At 36.1% G+C, this 25,982-nt stretch overlaps 1 protein-coding gene across 2 annotated transcripts in view; it reads left to right on the top strand.

The window, feature by feature from the left end:
• The window catches only part of KDM7A (lysine demethylase 7A), a 64,820-nt gene that overhangs the window by 29,122 nt on the left and 9,716 nt on the right, over nucleotides 1-25,982 (top strand). The window contains exons 4-19 of one of the 2 annotated variants that reach the window (XM_048954339.1): nucleotides 581-741; nucleotides 2,527-2,668; nucleotides 2,966-3,152; nucleotides 3,692-3,854; nucleotides 5,518-5,605; nucleotides 6,331-6,437; nucleotides 8,815-8,906; nucleotides 11,708-11,797; nucleotides 12,607-12,816; nucleotides 14,211-14,335; nucleotides 14,781-14,938; nucleotides 19,414-19,511; nucleotides 21,252-21,397; nucleotides 21,542-21,750; nucleotides 23,852-23,937; nucleotides 24,954-25,230. In XM_048954339.1, coding sequence (XP_048810296.1) covers nucleotides 581-741; nucleotides 2,527-2,668; nucleotides 2,966-3,152; nucleotides 3,692-3,854; nucleotides 5,518-5,605; nucleotides 6,331-6,437; nucleotides 8,815-8,906; nucleotides 11,708-11,797; nucleotides 12,607-12,816; nucleotides 14,211-14,335; nucleotides 14,781-14,938; nucleotides 19,414-19,511; nucleotides 21,252-21,397; nucleotides 21,542-21,750; nucleotides 23,852-23,937; nucleotides 24,954-25,230 — 2,339 coding nt within the window. Of the gene's footprint in view, nucleotides 1-580; nucleotides 742-2,526; nucleotides 2,669-2,965; nucleotides 3,153-3,691; nucleotides 3,855-5,517; nucleotides 5,606-6,330; nucleotides 6,438-8,814; nucleotides 8,907-11,707; nucleotides 11,798-12,606; nucleotides 12,817-14,210; nucleotides 14,336-14,780; nucleotides 14,939-19,413; nucleotides 19,512-21,248; nucleotides 21,398-21,541; nucleotides 21,751-23,851; nucleotides 23,938-24,953; nucleotides 25,231-25,982 lie in introns of both variants that reach the window. The other variant, XM_048954328.1, reaches the window with a different exon arrangement.

Here is a 25,982-nt window from a genome sequence, read left to right as displayed (position 1 = left end):
ATGTGGCAGAGTGACTGGCTTTTTTTTTTTTCTCTCACCTGAAATATCAGAATATTGTCTATCTCTGTAGTCCAGGTAAGGAGAGAGTGGGAAATTACTCCTCAGTTGTTTCATTCCAAATAATGTAGAACACTTATGTGTGCTAGTAGTATACCCATTCTCTCATGCTTTATAGGAAAGTAGAGAAACTTGTTCGTAGCAGAAATCATCCCAGTTTGTTTGTGGTTGTTTTTCATGCTTATAAATATGGTAGCTTATAACTCTTGACAGAACTTTCTGTTGTTGTTATTAAAATGTATTTTAATGTTTTCTTTTTCCTCATCCTTTTAAATTACTATGTTAGATTACATAGAAATACAGTGAATTACCAGGTTATGTGTAACACTTAATGTTTCATTAGGGGGTTGTATTGGTTTATTTGTCTTACAGTCTTAATTTGATAGAAGTACGGGGTTCTATTTTTTGGGGGATTCAAATGCAGCCATTTCAACCAGTCCTCCTTGAATTTGTGACTTTTTTTTTTTCACTAGTGTTTGGAGGATGTATTTCTGCTAATATTCCATAATTTCTTGTTTGTTAGTGCTGATGAAGTCATTCTGAAAATGCATGGAAGCCAACTGACACAAAGATACTTGGAGAAACATGGGTTTGATGTACCTATTATGGTTCCTAAATTAGATGGCCTGGGGCTCAGACTTCCTCCACCAACTTTCTCTGTTTTAGATGTGGAACGCTATGTAGGTAAGGGTCACTGTGGAATAAGTGCAAATGATCCCCTCCGTAAAGTAAAACAAGTATTTACATGATTCTAAGAGCTCCTGGAGTGCTAAATATGTATTATAAACTAAGCACTCCTAACCAGAACAATACAATTAAGCTACCAATTTGAATTTTGTTTATGTGGATATCTGATGGGAGAACACCATTATTTTTCAACTTCCAAGTGTGTTGACTTGGGTGCAAGATGAATGTGGAGTGATGTTTTTGTTATGCTACAGGGTTGTCCATTTTGTGAGAATTGAATGAATCACTCTTAAGATTGATAGAGATGAGTCACTGGTCAGAATATTACAAAACATGATGTTTTGAGCTCAGTGAATTGGCTTTTTCAAACTAAATAAATCTTTCTGGAGACCTTCCTACCATGGCCTCCTTTGGTGAGAGCCAGAGCTCCCGACAGTTTGTTTCTTGCCTGATCTCTGGATAGTCTTTAATCATTTCAACTTCATGCAAGTGTGCAGTACATAGACTGAATCATTTTGAGCATGAAGTTTGCTGTAGTAAACAGTACTGTTGAGAAGTCTGTGTGTGGGTCTTTGTTCTTGTGAGAACTTCATATAATTCTGAGTACTGAAAGTAGAATGTCTGTCTATCAGAATTTTACCATGGAAACAGAATAGAGGAAATACATAGTGTAAGAAATACTGTTGCTGTTACGATGACTATAAAGAGTAATGTATTCTGCATCAAAGTGTAATTGTTGTTTTGATATTTCTAAAGCTTATCTTTTGGAAAACTGTCAGTTCAGATTCAGAGGAAAGTTTGATCATCTCATTACTATGCATGTGTTTTGCCCTGCCGGGTTCTGTGGTTTAGGGAAAAAAAGAAAATGCAGATTTGCCTTTTTGTTACTGAAATTAAAAATAAGAAATCTTAATAAATACTATTCCAAGTAGGATTTGTCAGGATTATGCTAATTTTTAGTTTTAAACTAAATATATTTATAAATGTGCATCTAGATGCATTCCAGAATTAATTTTCAGATGTGATCCCTGTATAACTACATGCACATAATACAATTACTATTATAATTTTGTCATTACTCCTTTATTTTGGCTAAGGGTTACTTCTTGCTTGTCTGGTTCTACAGATTTAACTTTAAATATGTGCTGTGTGTATTTGTGTTATCTTTACAAATGAAGCTAGCCTTAGTAATTTCATTGAATTATTAAGGTGTGCGTGCTTAAAAGCTATGCGTGTATGAAAGGGTGAGAGTGTAGGATGTTTTTGAGTATCTGCATAGTCTTCAACATAAAAAAGCTGTTAGTCAATTATGTCAGAAGTTCAGTGCAGCTTGCTAAAAACTGCAAGCTGTGAGCAGTAAAATCTGTTATTTGTGAAGAATTCTTTGTGGTCATTGTGTTAAATATTCAAGTGAGTTAAATATTCAAGATTCAAGTTCTCTGTACTGTTTTTACCAGTGAAAGCCACAGACCCAATTCTTATTGTTTTAACCAATTGCAGTGATTCTTTATTGTTCCTTTTATTTTTTTGTTGACCATGGGTAAAGGGGATTTTTTTGTACACTGTTCTCAGTTGTGTCCTTAGTTGACAATAACAATTAAAGCTTGACCTAGTTAAAAGTTGGTTTATACCAATCTTTGTTCTGCAAGAATGCTGATGGTCGCAGAGGTTTTGTGCAGAAATACATTGATAAAAGCTAGGAAAAAGTGAAGTTGCTCTTAAACACATTAAATAATTCTTTTTACCTGTGATAGGATTAAGCAAGTAATCCTATTTTTACAGGTGGTGACAAAGTGATAGATGTAATAGATGTAGCAAGACAAGCAGACAGTAAAATGAAGCTCCATAATTATATAAAATATTTCACAAATCCTGACCGACCAAAAGTGTTGAACGTGATCAGCCTGGAATTCTCGGACACAAAGTGAGTATTGACTGCAATTTCTTGAATGTAGGAAGTGGTTTTCACAAAGGTGAACAGTATGTATATGGCTGTAATGTCTTTAGCACTAAAGTTAAGAGGCTGCATATTTTATGTAGACAGTTACTGTGATGTAATATGGGTATAAAACAGTTTTACTAATTCATAAGTAATAATTTGGTAGGAAATGTGCATTTAATGCTGTTGTTTGGGGAAAAAAAAAAAACCACCAAAAAACAAAAAACTAGAGGCACTTGATCTTATTTATGTATTTATTATTATTATTTTTTTTTCTTAAAGGATGTCTGAGTTAGTGGAAGTACCAGATATTGCCAGAAAGCTTTCCTGGGTGGAAAATTATTGGCCAGATGATTCTGTCTTCCCTAAGCCTTTTGTTCAGAAGTATTGCTTGATGGGTGTCCAGGACAGCTATACTGATTTTCATATCGATTTTGGAGGAACTTCAGTTTGGTACCACGTTCTCTGGGTATGAAGGCTTTTTGCTTAATGTTTGTATGAAACAAAAAATGATTCAGTGTTCAGCTTTCTGTCATGGCATTATTGCCTCTTCAGAGTGAAATTCTGTACTTAGAAAGACAGGTGAGGATCTTGAAAGTGAATTCTGATTGTTAGTGTCTTGTTTTCATGCTTCTATTTGATCACACTGTTGGTGACTCCGGTGCTATGTGGTTGGCTGACCATTTTAATTGAGCGGTAGGTTTTACAGTACGGTTTTAGTATTTATTAAAAAATGAATGAAATGAGAATCAATGACACTGTTGAGTGTTTTTTACATTACAAGATACATACCCCTTCTTCCCCTTATCCTTATTGGTTACTGTCGTATTGACTAAGTTTTTGTGCAACTGCCATTGTGAAACACTGAGTTAGGAAACACCAGTGTCCCCTAGTAGAACTACAGAATTCTGCCATTTATATCAGGTGCATTTAGTGCAAATGACTCAGAGGTTGTACTGTCTGCCCAGGAGGATGTGCATTTATTTATTTGATGTTTTTGTTGAATAGGGTGAAAAGATATTCTATTTGATCAAGCCCACTGATGAAAATTTGGCTCTGTATGAGTCTTGGAGCTCATCTGTCACCCAAAGTGAAGTATATTTTGGAGACAAAGTTGACAAATGTTACAAATGTGTTGTAAAGCAAGGACACACTTTATTTGTTCCAACAGGTAAGATACTACTCTTACTGCTAGGACTTAACATGTTTAATTACCAAGAATTAAGGATATCCTAAAATGACACATTATGTTATCAATAATTGTTTTGTGTTGGAATTTTGAATGGGGAAAAACAAACAAACAAACAAAAAGAAACACCACTGTGAGAATTGGAGTATGGCATAAGACTCAGTAAATGGTGCTGATTTTAAGCAACCCTTAATGGTGCTGAGGCAGTAATGACAAGAGTTAATTGTTAGTTTAGTCATTGTCTGGGAGGTGTGCATGTGATAGAATTGCAGTGCACATCTTCCTTGATCCTTCATCTGCTATGATGAGTGAAAAAGTGAAACTATAATGATAAAGGCAAAATGCAGTTGGAAAAACAAGGCAGTCTTCATTGTGCTACGCTTTGCAAAGAACAGAAATAAAAAACAAAGCAATTTATAATATTAATTAAAAACAAACAAACACAACAAAACCAACACACACTAACCCATACATTGCTTGTGCCACTGTACTCTATAGAATGGTACATGAAAGGCTGAAATTTCCTCCACAGGCAATAGAGCAGATGTGGTGCTTACTTGGCATAATTGCTAGTTTCAGATCTTTTCTCTCTGTATGTGGTGCCCCAAAACTAAAATTGGTTGGTTTTAGCTGAATGAGGGCATGGATTTAGTGCTAGTTAGCAATATATAGTTGTGATTTGGTCTGACCTTGCATCAAGCTGAGAAGCTTTCTCAGTTTATACATGTTGCCTATTCTCAGTCAAAAAACAACGTAATCTGCAAATCTGTGACCAACTGCTCTTTTGAAAGATCTGTATGCGTGTTAAATAAGAACAAGTCTGTGTGCATATTTTTAGCTTATTTACATTAAAAACGCACAGTCAAAATCTTCAGTGCAAATTTTTAATTAAGAAGCTAATATGTTCTTTTGTACACTTAATTGAAATTATCCAGTAGCAATTGGCTGGATTGATAGTGTAGTGTTGGTCATGCTTTGCCATATTGAATGGTAGTGTTTATAGGGACAATATTTTAATTATGTGCCAAATTAGTGTTCTTAGAGTATCTAGATTGTCTTAAATTAATCATAATTTCACTGGAACTGGGAGGGATGTATTTATTAATAATGTATAGAGTTACTTCTGGATTCTTACAGTATTGCTAAATGATGGTTTTTTGTGTTGTTGCTTACGTAACTCAACTATTAGCACATGTAAACATTAATATAATTTTTATTTGTCTTCCTTTGTCTTTTGCTCAATGTGGTTTTTCTGTAGTATTTCCATTATTGTTTGTTGGAAGGGGAACTTTGGAGAATCTTTTACTTGAGAAATTAGTCCTGTTCTGTCCCCTCAACTTCCACCCAGTCAAAATGTCTTGAAGACCTTCTTATGTTCACAACGCCTTTACTAACCTGCAGTTCAACTAGATTTCTGAAACGTATTGTAATCTGTATGTTAAAAACAGGACTAGTTGTTCCTTTTCCATCTCTTTTTCTCTCTCTTTTTTTTTTTTTTTTTTCCTTTTCCCCTACCTTTTTTCTTCTTCCTATTCCCTTTCCTCCCCTCTTTTTCCTATATTTTAGTATGTACGTGCAAGTATTTAAAAATAGTCTTTAAAGTAATCTGTATGTATGTACTAAGTTTCTGAATTTTTTGTGTCAGGCTGGATTCACGCTGTGCTCACATCTCAGGATTGTATGGCTTTTGGAGGAAACTTTTTACACAACCTCAATATTGGCATGCAGCTCAGGTTAGTCTCAACTCTTACTGTACCTTTTCCTCAGTAAATAGGATATGCTTTTAATAGATATTTTTCTTTGTGCTTGTAACCAGGATCAAATGGGTACAGGCTCTCAAAGCAGACGATAATGGCATTTTCAGTTAGACTGTATCCACCACATACTCTTATTTCATTACTGCAAAGTTCGTTTCAAAACTGAAGGGTATGCATAATTTAATTAAAAACAAAGTAAACCTCACCCCCCAACCCCATTACTTTGGAGGTTAGTATGAATAAATAAACCAAAACTGAGCAAGCCCAGGTGTGCAACACTGAGTTGAAATGAGCATCCTCAAGTCAGCATTGCTCAAAGGGCAGCTGTGTTTAGTTTTTGTCCAAGATGTGGAGCTGTCTTCTAAACATATTGTTTTTATTTATTACAGTGGAATCCTGATAAAATTCCATCTGTTAAAAGATCACACACTGGGTTTGTATCCTAGTTTTATGAAGTCCAACTTTATTCTTAGAAGTGCAGCAGTCAAACTTGATAAGGTCAGAGCCTGGATGAGACCAGAGTTGAATCTTGTCTGTGGTCTTGTTGGGGTTTAACTATGTTGTACTTGACTTTTTTTTATTTAACATGGCCGTGCTTATTTTATTTTATTTTGGACATTGTATCAATTTGAATAATTACATAGTTAAAAAAGTAAGTTGGATGACGTGAATGCTTTTAGTTAATGTTTCTATTTGTTCAGGTGTTATGAAATGGAGAAGAGGCTAAAAACCCCAGATCTTTTCAAATTTCCTTTCTTTGAAGCCATCTGTTGGTTTGTGGCCAAAAACTTACTGGAAACATTAAAAGGTAATCCTTGTCTTACTTTTTATGGTATACATGTGTCTGCTTTTATGTTTCATTGACAGTGGAAGAAATTGTGTTGCTGCTGTTTGAACAGATGAAATGTTTTGAGCTGAAAAGCCAGATAGTAATTTGTGGTGTCTTTTTTTTTTCGGGGGGGGGAGAAGGCAGTGGTATTTATTTTTTTTCTTCCAAGTCACATTTTTTTTAAACCATATTGTAGTAAATACTGCACTGTTTCAGTTGTAGATTTAACAAGTCGTAATACGGGCTTTAGTGCAACACAAGATCTTTCTGAAAACATCTTTGGGGTTTAAAGCTTTCTAGGGTAACTAGGGCTGTGCAGAATTTGTGGTGTACAAGATGATGTGTGTAACTAGCATTTTATAGCAACCTACTGGAACTTTTGAATTTTTTTATTAGTGTTTTTTGTCCAATGCTAATAGTGTATCTGACTAATGAAGATATTCTGATAATCTAGAATACCTGAGATTCTGGCACAGTGCAATTATATACCAAACAGATAGGATTAATTTCCCAGTGCCTGAAAAGGCCTTGTTAAGGCAGATATGATTTCAACATTGTTGCTTTTTACAGTAGACCTCTCCCATATCATTTTAGATCTTCAAGTATCCTTTGGAAGCCTTTCTCTCCTTCTTTCAGTAGATGACTCTCTAAGCGATGCCACTGATTTCTATCCCTGGGCTGATACATGATGGCTTTACTGTTGAATGTGAAGGTTTTCTTGCATTTCTCTGATTTTCTTTGACCTTTTCAGTCAAGCTACCTGTTGTCTTTTGCTCCTTCTTGTCAAAGAAAAGGCATCCGTAAGAGTTTTTGGAGGAGAGATGTACCAGTTCCTGTGAGCAGTGCCGAGTGACTTATATTGGTGTTTAACAGTAGACACCTCAAAAGGCACTGATTCTTGACAGTTTCCAGTCCTTTGCAAACTTCTTCATCTAGTCCATTAATTTTGTTATTATACCCATGTGTAATTGAGCCTGACCTTACCTTCTTTTTCTCAAATGTTTCACCTCTCTAACTGCTCTGTTTAATCTTATTAATAAATACCATGTTTCAAATTATGTATTCCAAATAAATGTGCCTCCAAAGGAGACTGCAGAATTTAGCCTCTGCTCTGGAAGAGATCACTCACATAACCTTTTCATAAGGTGAAAACGGTATTGAAAATTATCTACTATCCTTTCAGCCACGAAATTTAGAAAGCTTTTAGAAATTTTACCAAATAAAGATTTTTTTAACTTGCAAAAAAATTGTTTTCTTCTTGGAAGCTTTCTTTGGTAGTATGTCTCGCGTTTGTGTAATTAAAATCTACAAATGTGTCAGAAAATGTGGGAGTTGTATTTCTGCTGGCAAATCAGTGGGTTGTATGTTCCTGAGTAACCTAGAGCTGAAGCTATGCGTTTCATCTCTTCCCCTCTTTTATCATTTTATTCCTTGCTTGAGTGGGTAGACTAGGAGCCTCTTGTGATACATGGCTCATATCTTAAGTGAGGAATATGAAGCTTATTTCCATGTTATTTTTAATCTGTGGCTTATTGTGAAAATTCAGGATTTAGTCCGTCATTGCTAAAGTGATGGTTAAGTTGGGCTTTGGCATCAACTTTCACATCTGCAAAATGTTTACCAGGCAGAATCCTTTGCTTTTAAATAAGGAATGATACCAGTTCTGTTGTGGAATGTGATTACTAATACCAGTTTGTAATACATTGAGCACATGATTTTTAGCAGTGCTTTGTGAAGTTCAGGTCAGTAAGCAAAATTGGCACGCCATATCTTCCTGGTTCTTTTTATGAAAGGATAACAACAAGTCATGCAACTGGTTTTGTCTTTTCATGGGCAAGGAGAGTATTCTGATGCTGTGAGCTATATGGTGTTTGTGTACATTTTTCTCTGCAGTTCTAGGGACTTAAGAAGTGATTTGTCCATCAGTACAATGCTGATTAGTTTTGATTAGTCTTATTTAATACAGTGCATGTTTTCAGCTGCAGTAAAAGAATAAAAAAAATATTTTTCAAAATCCAGTGCTAAAAATGTAGTGCTGCATTGTATTCTCAAATTTTTATCAAGTCAAGCAAGTGGGCAGTTGGACTCACGCTGCAGCTCAGCTTAAAGGCCTTGCTATTCTTCTCACACCCTTTAAGAAGTAGGAACTCCATTGGAGAACTGTGGTTTGGAAGCAGAACTTTTTTTTTTTAATTGAGTATTCACGCAAATACCAAATGTAGTATTTCATTTGCTTGCACAATTTTTTTCTTTTTTCTTTTTTTGGACTTGCATAATGGCAACTTTACTGGCTGAAGGATAGGCATCATTCTACTGTTTTTACTTACTACGTTTTTGTTGATGTCTGTGTCCTTAGAACTGAGAGAAGATGGTTTTCAGCCTCCAAGCTATTTAGTGCAAGGAGTGAAGGCTTTACTTACTGCTTTAAAACTATGGATGAAAAAAGAGGTAAGTACCAGTAGTCTGATTTACTTTCGGTGAATTCTGACTTTATTTAGAAATAATTGAAGATCTGTGTCCTTGTCATACTTAAGATTATTTTTCTGTTAACGAGTAATGAAAGACTATGGAGAGTACGTGCTGCTGACCTGGGGAAGAGTCATGAAAATTTTATGTTGTGTGACACTAATGATGTCTTAGCCCAGTGAGTAAGTTCTTGTATGATAGCTGGTAGGAACAGAATCTTGCCTTCATCTCAGCATGGGATAAGAATTCTAGAGAGGTCATTGAGCCTTTTGTTTATACAGTCAATTCATCCTTATCTGAGGCAATGGAGGTACAGAATGCTGTGATATTTAGGGTTTTCCATTAACGTGAGTGCTTTGGAGAGTACATTTCAGGTATATCTATACTGCTGAAAAATCGGTTTCAATTGAGGAGGATATTAACTTAATTAGAGTGCTGTCTCTGATGAAGATTTGCTGGCCTGTAAAATCGTTAGTGTGTTGTCAACACTGGCTTTGCTACTGCTCTCTAGGAAGGCTTATTTGCTTTGGCACAGCACTGGACTCATTTTCACCGAAGTGACATAATCTTCATTTCTGCAATGTTTTAAAACTGCCTAGAGTTACAAAATGCTGAGAATAGAGATTGAGGGATGCTAAAATATTTTTACTTTTCATGTCTTGATTTGAATTCAATTTGTGCAAGGTTTTTATTGATATATCTATCTTCTGGTTTCTCTGGTGCAGAGCGTCAGCCTGCAAGCTGGTTAATATGCACAATAAAGATGATGACTTATCCAGTCATCTGATCTCTTGGATTGTAGCTCTGGCTTCCTTCCAACTTACATAAGCAACAGGCCTCAGATTCTATTTTTGAGATGTTTGATCCATGTACCAGTAAGATTATTTGGGGTAACTGTTCTGTTGTGGGTTTTTTGTGTCTGTTTTTTTTTTAATAGCTTTTTATAAAATTAATTAGCTAATTTTTTTTTTTTTTCAAAGGATGGGTGCTCGATTGTGTTTTAATGTTATCAGAATGCTTAATTGTGATGGTAATTTATAAATATTGGTGAATTCATGTGCCTACCAAGACTATTTGAATATATGTATATTCTTGATCACCTATTTCTTTTTTCCCAGTGTTTATAAGTGGCTCTGGGCAGCCTGATCTGGTGGTTGGGGCCCTGCCCATGACAGGGGGGTTGAAACTAAATGATCTTTGGGGTCCTTTTCAACCCAGGCCATTCTGTGGTTCTACAATTCTATGAAATGATTTCTTGAGTTCAGTGTATCACAGTTTTTTTCCACCATTTACTTTACCTGCTTAGATATCAGTTTGAGTTTATTGACATGTTTAAGTTGCTTGGCTGGATTTTTTTCCCATAATAATTCTGATGCAGCTTAGTAGAGAAAGCTTGGGTGTGGAGAGATACCTTTTATAGTAGCAAACAAATGAGCTTGCAGATGGAGCTTCCTCTCTCCAAGTACTTGCACTTTACCTGTGAAATATCCATTTCTTCTGGAACAAACTGTGTTTGCTTTAGAGAGGCTTGTCAGTATTTTTAAACCAGGTGAAACTTTCCAGTCAGTGTTTTGGAAAATTGTATCAGAGTCACTTCCTCTTGTAGCCATCATGGACAGGAAGGCTCTTTGGAACAGTCCTTATGTCGAAAGGACTGAGTGGTCCTAAAATTATCATTAAGTTACTGGAAAACTTATCTGATGCTGGAGATGCTGTGTTCCCAAGTATGAAGCAGAGTATAAAGGTGATGCACTTGAGAATGAACAGTGGTAAATAATAGCAGCAGATTTTATCTTGCCTGTATAATAATACTGAAATGAATATAGCATGGCCGTACTTACGACTAGTTTTTAATGACCTGGAGGAAGCCGGGTGCAGTGAAGTATGTTTACAGTATCAATTTGCTTCTAGCAATAATTGTTGAATAGCAATAATTTTTGAAGTGTGGATAGCTGAAAGTGTCTGTGGGACATTTTTGCATTTAAATAGTTAACTGAGGGGATACTGGAGTTCATGTTAGTCACTCTGTTCTGTGTGTCAGCGTTTTGTCTGCTTCATTCTCACTAAGTGTGTCTTGGGGCAAATTTAAACTAGATACAAAATACAAAACTTGTTTTCCTAGGTCTAAATGTAGAAACTTTGGACCTACTCAGATTGGTAATAAATGTATAGTAGATCTGTCTGTGCTCTGGTACTATTTCAGAGGATTAAAAGGAGCGAACTCTTATAGCTTTCTGAGTTGTTTTTATAGAGAATGGTTTTGAATTGCTTTCTCCAACCTACCACGTTTTAAACAAGCTGAGAAGGTCATTTAAAAAATGAGATGAGGCAGATGTCTAAAATCTGCCTGTTGGCTACTCGTTCCTCATTTGCTATTTAGGATATATTATTTCATAGAGAAATTCTGTTTCTGAAAATCTTTATTTTCCTCAGTGTGTCTCTATACTGACTGTGCTGAAAGGGAAGTAAAAAAAGTTAATTATGGAGGAAGGAAATGAAGCAAATATCAGAATGGCTTTGTATTAACACTTCTTTGGAGTTTCTTGGACAAACTGTGGGATGTCTGACCTTGAGCCCTTGTATATCTTGAACATCGCACCACTGGGGGGTATCTGCTCCCTTCTAAATCTTGGACCTGAAGCTTTGATTTGTGTATTTCTGCCCTGGCAGTTTGCTGTAACAATTAAATTAATCAGGTCTCTTCCTTTAACTTCTTTTTCCTGTAGTTTTGTTTATTTTATACTACCTCTGCTTAATTAATCATCTTCATCCTTTGCATGCAGCTTGTAACAGAACATGCCTTTGAAATTCCAGACAACATTAGGCCTGGACATCTCATAAAAGAGCTCTCAAAAGTGATTCGTTCCGTAGAGGTAAGAATGGAGGCAACCCTATACTCCATAGAAAAATCTTTTAATCAGGGCCTTTGCTGATTATATTCACCTTTGTATTTATATTAATGTTCGTTTTCTAATAGAAGATTAAGAGAAAACTGTTGGAAATACCATGAAGTTTGTATTTCAGATAAAGTATGGTGAGGATGCTTTATGTAATTGTTAAATAAAAAAAACTCACACAATTTTAATGGTGAAGTTATTTGTAAATTTGTATTTCTAAACTGAACCCACACATTTTATTATTATAAATTTATATATTGCTTACAGCAATAATTACGGATGTTATGAGTTCCTTTGAAATTCTGTCTGTATTCTGTTCTTCCCGCCCCTTGTCTGTTAGTTGTGGGCCAGCCATCATCTCATTTTCTTACGCTTTGTCCCTGTTTGTTGTACAGTCAGTGTTTTAGGGTTTTTTTGCTCCTCCTGCCCTCCATCGTAGCAGAGTTTTGCTCCTTTATTCCTTAATATCAGTTCTCAAAACTACATTTGCGTGTGGAAGGAGTTCTGAAAACTGAAGACAAAACTAATCTGTTGGCTATAGTACAGATATGCCATATACCCTACCTTGCCTTCACAAACAAATGTTGGTGCTGAGTTCTGTTATGGGAAAGTTTAAAAGCCCCACATGGGGATGAAGAAGTATCTAACGAAACCTTGTACAGCAAATAATAGCAAACATACTTCTCTAAAAGTTCTTAAAATTTTATTGATATAACTTGCATTCTATTAGAGGAATGGGTAGCAGCACTTAATTTTATTTTATTTTATTTTTTTTTAAATTAAAGGAGGAAAACAACAAACCAGTGAAAACTCAGGGAATTCTTGGTGTGTGTTCAGCTTCACGGTCTTCACATGAAACAGCTTCTCCTCACCACTCGAGACGAAGGGTGAGGAAACTGCGAGACCATGCTACCAAAACTCCTTCTAATCTGGATATCTTAGAACTCCACACGAGAGAGGTACTGAAAAGGCTGGAGATGTCACCGTGGGAGGAGGCAAGTATTGTGTTACATAAAAGAAAAACAAAGCCAGAATAGAGTAATTTCTAACGTATTTCCAAAGGGAAAAGGTTTTAATGTGCGTAAAGAAAGCAGCCTACTAATGTTTGCTGTATGAGCTATGGGTAGATAGTTTTCCACGTAGAACTTTCTCTCTTCCTCGGTACATTTTTGTGGACCTTCCTTCAACATTTTTTTCCAAAAATGCCCTGAATCCATCACCTACTGCATGTATAGTTTTTGAATTAAGGCCGCTGTGGCTATTAGGTGCTACTTTGAATCTGCTCCTTGCAGAAAGTGGAAAGCTTTCAAAGCTTTGGTTTCAAAGCTTTGGTTCTGTGAAGCTCTGGGCCAGACTTGCTTCTCTGTGAGCTTTTAGGTAGCTGTTTACTACAGTTCAGTTACTGTAATTTGATGAGGTTCATTTTTCCTTTATGTTTCTGTTTTCTCCATGACTGTGTCTTCCTTCCAGTAAGCCTAAGTTTGCCTTGGTCTCTAGTGTGGTTTTGTTAACTGATCAGTTGTATTACAACACCATCACAGACTGTATGAGAAAGATACAGTCTCTTGATATATTATCTTTTCAGATTTGATGGCCTCGTTTCAAAAAATAGAAGCAGAAATGGGAGGAAGAGCAGGAATGTGCAAATAAGTAACCTTCTAAAAGGAAATAAGTAGTTTTCTGAGAATGAGAAATGCAGACAACTGTGTCAGGACCTATTGACCTTTATAAGACAAAAACAAGAGACATACATTTTAGCTCCTGAAGAAAAGAAGCTGAGCTTCAGTTTTAGCACAAATAATAGACCTGTGCAATAATGTATTTAAAATGTTCAGGAGTATCAGTCATTGTCATTTCATGTAGAAAAAAACTGTTCTCTATCGTTTAAAAAAAAAAAACCAACAAAACAAAACTATTGTCTTCATTCCTCGTTTAGCACATAAACCTGTTATTTGATTCTTTAAGAGTTTGTGTCAAACATGAATTTCTTTCAGCCTAGAAAGTTTTTCCTTAGACAGGCTACTTTCCGTTATGAATGTTTTGCTGTACTCTGAGTAAATTCTGGAATACTAATTCTAGAGAACAGACAGCTAATCCAGGAGTTGGTTTATCGATTCCCAGCCCAGCTTCTCCAAAAGAAATCCAAAAGGAGTATTGTAGAGATTTTGCAGATATTACAGATGTTTCAGGAAACTGTAGATGATTTGAGGAAAAGGAAGAAACAGCAAACTGCATCTTCTGTCTAAATATGTATTGTCTGAGCTTTCTTCAGTTGGTTATCAGAAAAGTAGAAGCATCCTGGTGTTGAGTTGAAGCTTTTATAGTGTGCAGAAAAAGCGATCTAATTTATAGAAACTAATACTGATCAATAGTGTTTTTACTTCTTTAGGACATATCAAGCTCAAAACTGAATGGGAGATTTAACAAGCCCTTTCAACCGTCTTCTACAGTACCTGACTGGCGAACAAAGGACAATGATCTTCGCCTTGTGCTGTCAAATGGAAGAATCATTAGGTACAAATAGTTGATTGGGAATCACTTACTCCTAGTCACTATGAACCAGAACATGCTATTTTTATAGTAATAGTGTTTATTTTTTGTTTCTGTAGCTCTATGTTTCCTTTTACCGGTGAGATTCATGTGAAAAATATAGAAGAAGTATGTTGACTGTTGTGTTTGCTGTCCCCTAGTGGAGTCACAGTTACGTAGTGAAGAGTAGGAGATGCTTTGCAAGCTCCTTTCCTATGGCATTTCGTTCAGTGGCTCAGTTGGGTCACTATATTAGGGTAATTTTAGTTAAAGATATTTTGATGTAAAAATGGGAGTATGTGCAGTTCAGAACCAAGAGGTGAATATGAGAGAATGTTCCTGTTATTGTCTCAGTGATGTCCTTTAAGTAATTGAGGAAGACAATTGCTTTGCATTGTAAGAATAATATGTTATTTTTCTTGTGAGACAGAGATGATAGACGTCCGTTTACGGATCGCAGTCTTTATACGGCAGATAGTGAAGATGAAGATGACAGGACAAGGTCGAAAAAGGTGACTGTTAAGAGACAAGATCAGACCTCAGGATTTGAAGGAGAAGGGAATGCAGATGCCCAAAAACCACTGAACAGTAAGCTTGTCTCTAAGTCCTACCAATTCAACATTTCGATGGTCTTAAGGAGGGTCTAATATTGTGAAAACTAACTGCAGTTTTACTGAAGTATAGAGAGGATAGACTAACAAATCGAAGAAATTAGTATTAAAAATTGCAATGATGGATTTATCAAGTGTTACTGGATATTTTTATTCTACTGAAGAAGCTAACAACAGTGTAGAGTTGAAAGCAAAGCTAGTCATTTTTACATTGGTGCCATTTTGGATACTGTGTATGGCATCTTTCAGAGTGGAAGTTAAATTGGTGTTTTAGGTATTATTTGAAAGGTATTTGTTAACGTTGGTCAGTTCCATAATGTAGGAATGCTGATTTATTTATTTATTTATTTAACCAAAATTTATCATTTAATTCACTTGAGAGAATAAAAATGCATCTGGTATCAACCCCATCTTATCTTTCTTCTTTTCTGTTCCATTTGGTGGCTACTTATTTGGTGTTACAGTTTTGTACACTTTGCCTAATGAATAGGTTTATTCCATACAGGCAAAGAATAGAACTTAGCATTAATGAAATCTTAATGCTTTCAACATTTTCAGTTATATGCAAGGTTGAGGAGGAATTCAATATTGTCATTAAAACACTGTAACTCCTCTTTTCAGTACTTTGTATCTAAACCATCTATCAATAGGAGTCATCTTTGTTGACCTTTCTGTAACCTCAAGTCTTTCTGCTAGGTGTTCAGCAGTGCTGATCACAAAGTCTGTTAGTGAATCACCAATAGAAAATGCCTGTTTTCTGTACTTTTTTTTTTTTTCAGTAGCTCTGCCTGAGTATGGTGAAAATTCAGCTCTGTTTAACTCTCTGTTTAGTTATGAAATTCACATACTTTCATTGTTGGGCTTACCATAGGCTGAGAGGATCTATATTAGCAAACTAAGGTCAATGTTTGTAAGATGAATAATTAAAGAAAAAAAAAAACAACCTCTAGAGACCTACAGTTCCCTTGGTTTCCTGCACATCTGTAACAACGTTTGAGTCCATTGTCAGCCTGGTAAAATATTTAATTATTTTTGCTAACAAAGTGGTTTGTAGTCTCTGTTGACTTGTGTTTCCAAGGGTCACAGAGGACAGTATTCTGCACAAGAATGAGATCCTCCAATGTACTTATGAACAAAAAAGGCAAATGGCTTATTGGGTAAAGGTTAGGCATAATGTTGTGTTTATCCACTTAAAAGCTAAGTTTTACACTTGAATTGAAGATCAAATCATACACAGAAATGATACATTTTCTTCAAAATTGTTGTTCTTACTTGATACCTCAATAATTTGGCAGTGGGCATCTAAATCTAAGAAACGCATTTAGAACTAGAAGTGAATGTTGAGATTCTTCCAGAGGTTGAGCACTCAAGGCTTTCCCTAGTTTGTAATTCGATGGTAAGAGTCTGCAGACCTCCCTTTTAAGAATCACCTTCCTCTGGTTATGTTATTTTGTCTAATCTGAAGGTTTACAGAGAGGGAGAAACTTTTCTTCTGCTGTGAATTCCGTAAAGGAACTACCTGTTTCTATAAATGGGCTGCTGCCTTCCATTGTTCTTACTGGGCTTTTGGCCAAGAGGTAATGTCTGTAGAGAGATGCCTTTACATAGGTCAAGTTATACAACATTGCATATCATGCCAAGATTTGGGTTCTAAATGGTGACCAAGGCTTAAGAGAGTTCTGGTGCAGTGAGCAAGGTACTTCTGGTGAATGGGAGGAAGATGAGTTAAGATGTTTACAGTAGGTTAGCTTAATGTTTTAGCTTTCATTCATGTGATTTTTGGAGTATTCCTCCCATTCTCTTGAAACATACAATCTTGTACTTACCTTTTACATGAAGATAGACTGATTCTTCTAAAATTTAGTAATTACCACGATACTGAACCAAAAAAACCCCAACAAACCACCCAAGCAAACAACAACAACAAAAAAACTATTGAAAATCACCTAAGCAATGGTAAGCAATACCAACATGTATGTTTACAGCAATTTTTCTTTTTTAAAGCTCAATTGCAAATCACATACATGACAAGATGAGGGTTCCTGACAATATATGCTGTGTGCCTCTGAATGTCTGTAAATGTGTGCGAAACCTGACAAAACTAGGGGAATCATTTGTGGGGCAGTATAGAAAACAGAAATAGGCAACTAGACACCTGTGAGTTCATTGCTTTGCTCATGGCTTGCAAAATAAACAAGAGTTAGAAATGGGCAGTGGTTTGGCTGCCTGTAGGTATATTTGCAAAGCCAAACAGCGCAGACCAAAACTGAGACTCATACAATGTTACGTCACATATGGTAGTACCCAGCCCCAGATGAACCAGAAAATACGAGGTTCTACATTAGCATTGCTTGTCTTACATCTTACATCTTCTTCATTATTTGGTATTTAGCTAATTATGTGCACCTCCCATTTTTTCCGTCTTGTCAAACCATTCACCTTCTCGTATATTTTGCTGAAGGTTTACATTTCTTCTTAAAAGTTTTGTTGATTTAATATTAGGAATTTCGAGTTTCCTAGGGTTGAAATGAGAGTAGTTCTTGAGGATCCTTTATCAGCGTTATTTTTTCTAATTGTGCCTCACTATTCACACACAAATTTTTGCCGCTTCCGACTTTGGAGAAGTGTTTTTCTTGAAAAAGACACAATAGAGTATTCTAAAGGAGAATTCAGTTGAGCTGTATGATAGTGTTATTTTATGTATTGTCTGTTCTATTACTTGTCCCAGGAATCTTTTTCTTTCCTTTTTTTCCTTAAGCCAAAGGCTTAAATTATCATCAGAAATCTTCCTCTCTTCCCTCTTTTTTGATCTACAGTCATTCAGAATATGTACTTTATTGTCTACATGTTGAATATTTTGGCCTAAATTCATTTACACTTTATTGCTCATTTACTATATTGGGATATTCCTCACAGTTCTTTGTAGCGCTGTTTTAAGTTTAGTTATATTTTGGTCCCAGGCTTTCATTTTATTCCCTTTCTGATAATCAGTCTTATTCTTAGCTTTCTTCTGACTCTCAAAAAATTTCTTATTATGCAAAGTTCAGAACTTATTACTATTCCTTGAATGTATTTGATGCCTATTTATGAGTCTTGCCACAGTCCACAGTAGAGACAAAATCCTACTGGAAATACATTACCAACTATCTCTCTAATGCTTGTATAATTAATTTAGCTACAAAGATTGCTTTCTTTTTATATTTCATATAAAACTGTCAAAAGAAAGACAACATTCTATCTCTACTTGTCTTTGTTTCAGAGCTGATTTCTGAACTGTGTTAGTAATTAATATATGGTACTTGTTTCAGTTTCTTATCAGAGACTTTGTAAAAAGCACTTCAGAATTTTTATGTCGCTTTCTTTTCACACTACTTTCTTGACATACATTTGAAAGTTCTTCATTCTGTTACTGATACATGTCTTTTCTCAAAAACATACTTGCCAGCTAATCTGTGTATTGTAGTCTTCCATTACTTTGTACTTAACCAAAATTTCAGCCAGCAATCTGGACATAGATATACAGCCTTAGATGATTCTGAACTCTTAAAGTTTGATATTTGGAACACAGACTGTCCTAAGAGGTGAATGCTTCTGAGAGCATCTTAGCTACTTGGTACTTGAGTTCCTTCAGCGATTATGAGTAAATCAGGTGGACTAGATGGCTGATTTAATTCATTGTTTTGTCACGTGCCAGTGTTTTTGATGTCTGTTTTGACAGGTCATTCTCTGATTGTACTTTATCTTACTACTAGCAAAAATTCTTCTCTTCACCCCTTCCTTTACAGGTCTTGATGTGATGAAAACCAATGAAAGAACATTGTGAATCATCACAATAATATTTTAATCTTCTGTAACAGATCGTCATTGTAACCTCTGTTTGGCAGCTCTTCAGTAGCACAAAGCATTCAGAATATCTGAGTTGTGATGTAAAATTGCAAGTAACACAATGTTTTGTTTTGTGTTTTTTTTTCTTTGCCTTTGTCATTGAGTATTTTCTGACTTCTGTGAATAATGTTTCTCTGTGACCACTCTTATTTTACGCCAAGGAAATCTCAGGCTTAGAGTCTGAGAGTGAATTAAATCTACTGCAAGCCTACTCCACTCTTTCTGGGGCCCACTTTAGCATATATACAAAAGTGAGAATTGTCTGAACTGTCACTGTTGCCACCTGTGCAGTTTGTGTTCTTTGGGCAGTAAAAGGTGCGTGTGATTTCTCTTCCTCTGCCCTCATCCAGTGAGCCACTTTACAAGTCTGCTGGTCAGCAGTGGTTGATTCAGAACTTTGAGGAAACTTAACTTGTGAACCACATCAGTGAATAGTTATGTTTTGTTATTGTTGAAAACAATAAGATCGTTAGAAACACAGAATGTTGATTTTTTACATTCCTCATAATTGTTAAATATTCCGTTTAATAAATATTTACTTCTATATTTTAATTTTTCTCTTCACAGTGTTCTTTGAAAGTGTGAAATCAGAACTCAGGAAAGGATCCTCAGTGTACTCTGATATTTCTGATTCAGAAGAATCTGAGCCTGATTGCACTACACAGGTAGGGCTAGAAAAAGTTAACAAAACAATTCAGGATAATTTTGTTCATTTCAAATTTATCTGGGAAATAAAATACTTAATGCTTGTTCAAAGCAGTATTTCAAACTCTACACTTTTGCCTCATTCTTTATTTATTTTTGTACTGAGGAATGTGGCAAGATGTGCCATCTTGAGGCAAATGCTATGATCTCATTTGCCATTAAGATGGGATTGGCAAAGGATGACTCTGCTCTGAATCGTGCAAAGGCTGGGAAGGGATAAATAACAGTTACTTTGTCCATTTCTTCTATAATGAAGCTAAATTTAACCATTTGAGTTATGAGTGTCTGCCATGCTGTTTCATTTTAAAGCATGGTTAAATGAAAACAATCCTATAAATATCCAATTTATTATTAATAACCTTAAGTAGCTAACCCCTAATGAGGCATTTCAGACTACTCAAAATAAATGGAGATCCTCCTTTTGAATGCCTAGACTTTAATGGTATCTTTACAATTAAATTAAATACTTTATACAAGCATGTAACTACCCTTGGATCACTTTGTCATGGAATGAAGTGTTTTGTATTAATGCCACTGATTCCTCAGCACTATGTTCTTCAGCTTCCTAATTTCTAGTAGTATTTAATGTTTGTATTTTTTGTTGTAATGATATATCCAAAGTGAATTATCTCAGTACGTCCTGTAAATCTTTCAAATGTTTTTGTATGGCAGAGAAGATCTTAACAAGACAATAGCTTTCTTACTAATGTTGAATTGTAGTTATAACATCGTTACCCATTTGTGTCACTTCAGAAGTGTCGAAGATTAAAGAGCTGCTTTTGAGAAAGAAACTGTTGTTTAAAAACATCCCTTGGTGATCTGCTGCATTGACTTGCAGTTATTGTGGTTGGTGGTGGCAGTCTTGAAGGACTGCGATCCTCCATTTTCTGATCTTCCACTCTGAAGCCTATTATTGAGTTATCACCTATAGTCTTTGGCTTGAATTAAAATGTGTTGTTGTCTACACTTGTTGAAAATAATTACTCTGAATTACCGAGCTGAATGTGTCTATGGTAGCCCTTTTTTCACTTAAAGGCATGTTAAGATGCATATTGCTACTTCACCTTCGAGAAGGTTTTGCTCATACAAGCTCGTCAGGAGTTGACAAGCACTTTAATTCAAGAAATTAGGCTTTTCCACTATAAGTGAGGCAACACCTGCCATGTCCCTGCTCTTGCTGTGTTCTGGGTTTACCTGAGAGCTATCACTTGTAGATATGCTGCTGATGGAAGTTATCTTCCATTTGTGAGAGTGGGAGTGAGAAATGTTACTTGTGGCAGCACGTGTCTCATCATAAATAGTAGGAGCAACTCTGGGCTGCTCCTCGGAACTCTTGTTCCGTATTTTTTTCCGCTACTTTGAATACTGAAGAAAAAATAGTCATTAGTCTTTAAAAATGAATGCAGTGATTTGTGCATGCTTTAATGTGTGTAGAGTTCTCTGTAAAAAACTGGATTTGAAGATGCTTGCTGCAATACTTGGATAGATAATATCTCAGTTGTTCATTCAAGTTAACTGCATTCTGGATACTATATATATATATATATGTGCATACATGTATCGCGTACGCACATGTATATCAAAATGTGTTATACTTAGCTTTAGATGGAGTTGGTTTTTTTTTTCTTTTAATAAAGTAGCATCTCTATTTTAGATGGCATGATGACAATTCTGTATACTGTTTGTTTTTGTTTCAGCAGAAGGATTCCTCCACAGAGGAGTCGGAAAGCTCAGGTGATGAAGAGAAACAGGAAGTAACATCAAATTTCAAGGAGGAATCTAAGGTCATGAGAGACCTTTGTCAAACTACCCAGAAGCCATCCAGAAATGAAACTCCCAGTAAAAAGTAAGCGCATTGTTAGCATTTGTTTATAAATTAGTATTAGGCTTTTTCACACTAATATTTATGTTTCTGCTTTACATGAACAAAAAAACCAATTCATTCAGAGAGATTTACTGTTCTGTTTTGAACTGTTTCGTATTTTTCTAGGGAATGTCCTACCTCGACAAGTACAGAAGAAGAAGCTATTCAGGGCATGCTTTCTATGGCAGGATTGCACTATACCACATGTTTACCAGATCATACTCAAAGCACAGACTGCACAGATAAAAGAACCTCTCTTCAGGAACAAAGAAGCTATCCTAGAAGTAGGCATAAAGACAGACAGCCTTCTCAGAGCCACAAAACAATAGAATGTGGTAAGTATCTGAATTAATGACACCGCTGCTCTCTGCTGTGTTGGAGGAGCTGCTTAGAATAAGTACTTAAAGACTTAAGATCTGTACTCAAGCTTTTAAGTAAATTGGAACAACTTTTTAAAAGATGGGATTTTTTTTTAGTTTTCTGCTGTAAAAACTAAAAGTTGCTTTGTAAAGCAAGGACAGACTTAGCTTGAGAAGTCATCAAAGAACATTTCCTAAGTGTTGTCACGTGCAAGTTTTGTGACATTCTAATAAGAATGACAAAGTTATGGTTAGATTGAGAGTGTATACTCCTTCAAAAAAGAGTGACAGGACCAACACAATTATAGCTTTCATGGCATGTGTGTTACAGAGACATCCATAGGAATTTGCTTGACTTCTTTCATGTAACGTTGGAAAGCGCATTCAGGTTTACTCCTGAAATTCTGCTGTGAAAGCAGTTCATTAAAGGAGATTTTAATCCTGAAGAGGAGAATTCAGAGATTTGGTGGTTTTTGGTTTTTTTCCTTTGTGTTTTTGTCAGAGGCATTTTAACATCTGTGGAAAACAGGCATTTGTTAAATGCATTTTGGGAATGACAGACAACCGAGCACTTAACACTGATTTCCTCAGAGGAATCAAAATCGGTTTTTGAAACAGAGAGGAAAAGTCATTATGTGTGTAAAAATTCTTTGCATGAGAATGAAATTAAAGAGGCTTTTAATATTTGAAAAAAAAACAAAAAACAAAAAACAAAAAACCTCAATAGCAAATGGGTACAAATTCAAAGAACTACCAGTACCTTGAGTTTGTTTGAGCACAAAACAGAAAAGCCTGGTATCATGGGCTATGTTTTGATAACTGTAGCTGTAGGTCCTTAAAAACCTACCAAGCAACCTTCTAAATAAATAAAACCAAAATAAACAAACAAACAAAAAACCAAAAAACCCAAATAACAGAAAGAAAAACACATGCAAAAATCCCCCAGCCCAGCAAACCACACAGACACACATCACACTACAATCGTTGTGCCTTTATTAAAAATGTGAACCCCTAGTTACTTAACATGCTGGATTGACTCAGGCCTGCAGTTAAGCATCCACACAGCTGCTTGTTCCCTTCCCCTGCTCTGTCTGCCCTGTGGGATGGAGGAGAGAACGAGAAGAGAGAGCATAAGGGGGGGGGGACTCATAGGGTGACATGAGGATAGTTTAATAAGTGAAAGAAAGATGAAAAGGGACAAGTGGTACAAAGACTTCACCACCTCCGCTACACAGACTGTTGCCCATCCAGTCTCTGAGCCACAGGTGCATTTGAATACAGCCTTCCTCCCTGCTCCCCTCCTCTGCCCCGGCTTTCATGGCCAAGCAGGATGTGATGTGATAGGGAATATCCCTTTGACCAGTTCAAGTCAGCTCTTCAGGTTCTGTCTCCCCAGTAGTCTTCTCACTGTGTGAAGGCAAAGTGGTAAAAATAGAGAACTGTGACTGTGTCCAAGCACTGCCCAGTATAGCCAAAACTTTGGTGTGCTACCAACATCATTTTAGCCACTAACCTAAAATGTAGTTCCACATAGATTTTTATGGGAAAAATGTTCCAGCTGACCCAATATATTATCAGACTTTGCATTGAAGAAGTTAACTGTGTTGTAAATGTTTTTGATATGGGAACTCCTACTGTAGGCCTGGCAGCTTAGATCTTGTTCCGTATATTCTACCCAAGGAGTAAATCAGTGCCTAGAAAGAAAACAAAAGACATCATTGGTCTTTGTGTGAGCTAAGTATAGGCAAAGTCATGGTGGAAAACTGAAAACTGGTGTAACAGAGAAAGTAAGATATCCTCAGCATCGGTATTTTCAAACGTGTGCAGTTGTGTTTATCTGATCTTCTTATGGACGTATATGAGTCTAATTAATCCTTTTCATACTGCAAGATTGCTTTCCTGATTTAGTATGTGGAACCAAACCAATCTGACAAATTCCATTTAACATCTAGGGAAAATTTTTCATTGTGTTTTTCTTTTTTTTCTGAACTCATTTTTGATGCTGCTCAAATGTATAATAAATTTTATATTCCTAATTACTGATTTCAAAGTTTAAGCTTGTTGAACTTCTCTTTAGGTAGGTCTGTGAAGGAAGAGGAAAGACACTTGGGGGCTTCAGCGTGGACTAGACACCTAAATGAAGCTTCAAGAATTACCCCTCAGGTAAAAGGATCTTCTAAAACTTTTGAACACATTTTTATTTAAAAACAAACAAACAAACACATGAAGTTGTAAGCACCTAAATGAGTAGGTGCTTACATACTGAAAATCTGATAGCAGTTCTGGTGCTGGTAACCTAGGACTGTATTTCTGTCATGCTTTTTTTTCCCCATTGTTTTGTTTGTTTGCTCTCCTTTCTAACTCCCTGCTGTCATAATGACTACTATGAAGATGCTTAGTACAGTATCTTGAAAAAGAAAATATATTTTACAAAAAAGCATGACTTGAGTCTGTCTGGGGAAGCATGGTATTGTTTGCTTGCTGCTTGCAATTAGAGCTTCAGAACAAATTTATTATTAAAAAAAAAATCCCCAGAATTTATACAGTGAAACTGATAAAAACCTTTCAGTAACCAATGGTAGGAATACCATTCCAGGTCTAGGTAGAATCCAGGAAGGAATACGTAAATGAAAAACTGATTTTCTTACTCTCTAAAGTTTTTCATGACTTTTTGATAGGTTTGTCTCTTTCAGTGCTGAATATTTCTAATATTTTTCTAATACATAGAAATATAAAATGTTTCCAACATTTTCAGCATATGCTAAAATATTAGGAACAATTCAAATTACAAGATATGTGCTGTTTATTAACTTTAATAATGCATTAATTAATTTATTATATTATAATAATTATTATAATAATGCATTAATTAATTAACATTAATGCATGCTTTGTAGGTTTTTCATAATAAAGTCTAACTACATCGTATTCTTCACAATGTGTGTATAACATTGCCTTCAAGTGCACATGAAAGAAGCTACTCTGATTGTTGTATACCTGATTTTTGAGAGGAACTTGTACTCATGGAAGAGATGAAGTGGATGAAGACTGGTGCAGTTGCATCCTCTTTTTTCAAAGATGTAGTAGTGTAATTAGAAAAACTGTAGTGAATTTGAATCCAGGGGCTATTAACTACTTCTTCTTCTTCTTCTTCTTCCTCCTCCTCATTTCCACACCAGGATACGAATAAAACACAAAAATATATCAAGAAAGAGGGTGCATCAGAGGCTAATCATAAGGTTCAGGAAAACAGGAGTATAGTCCACAGCAGTGGCTTGAGTTTTCAGCATGGCAAGTGTATGCGAGACTCCAGCCTAATTCAAGGAGAATGCCGGCTGAGCGATGGCAGCCTCAGCCCTGACAGGCCGTATGGTGAAACATCTTTGTCTGTTCCACTTCATCCAACGAAGAGGCCAGCATCAAATCCACCCCCTATCAGCAACCAGGCGACAAAAGGTACTGCTCATCTCTGTTGCCCTTTTGCCAGGGAAAGAAGGCAGGGAAAAGGTTAACAATAAATGCCTAAAGTGGAGGAGCCTGTAAATATCAAAGAGTGTGGAGGAGGAAGTAAGGCAGATCGGACTGGCTGCTTGGCTTTAACTGGAGCTTGTAATCAGGAGGGAGGCCAACTTTTTACGTGGTCTGATAGTGACAGGACAAAAGAGCATGGTTTTAAAGTAAAAGAGGGGAGATTTAGGTGAGATATTAGTGGGAACGCTTTCACTCAAGGATTGGTGAGGCAGTAGCACAGGCTGCCTGGAGAAGCTGTGAATGCTCTATTGCTGGATGCGTTCAGGGCCCTGGGCAGCTTGATCTGTGGGTGACAACCCTGTCCACAACATGGGATGTAACTAGAAGGGCTTTAAGGTCCCCTCCAACAAGCCATTCTGTGATTGTTACCATTCCATCTCTGCAGTTGTATCTGTTGCGTGCTCATTACAGGGAGCAGAACAAACAGAACCACAACTGTACTCTGAAACAGTGGCCTGAGTCAGGTTTGTTTATCTAAGGAAAGGTTGGAAAACCGTGCCAACTGAAAAAGAAATAATTAAAAATTCTGATGACCATACTGCTTGCTAGTTTATTTTGCTTTATTTACTCAAGGGTATAATTTATATGAGCAGAATTCAGGGAGCTCAGCATAAGTTTTCCCCTGTCACACTCATTGCCCTGCGATAGGCTACAAGTACTTGGAAATAGTGATATCA

This window comes from Lagopus muta, chromosome 1 (assembly GCF_023343835.1).
Source record: "Lagopus muta isolate bLagMut1 chromosome 1, bLagMut1 primary, whole genome shotgun sequence".
Classification (NCBI taxonomy): domain Eukaryota; kingdom Metazoa; phylum Chordata; class Aves; order Galliformes; family Phasianidae; genus Lagopus; species Lagopus muta.
Note: the sequence above shows the minus strand (reverse complement) of the source record. Positions and strands in the feature narration are given on the sequence as shown.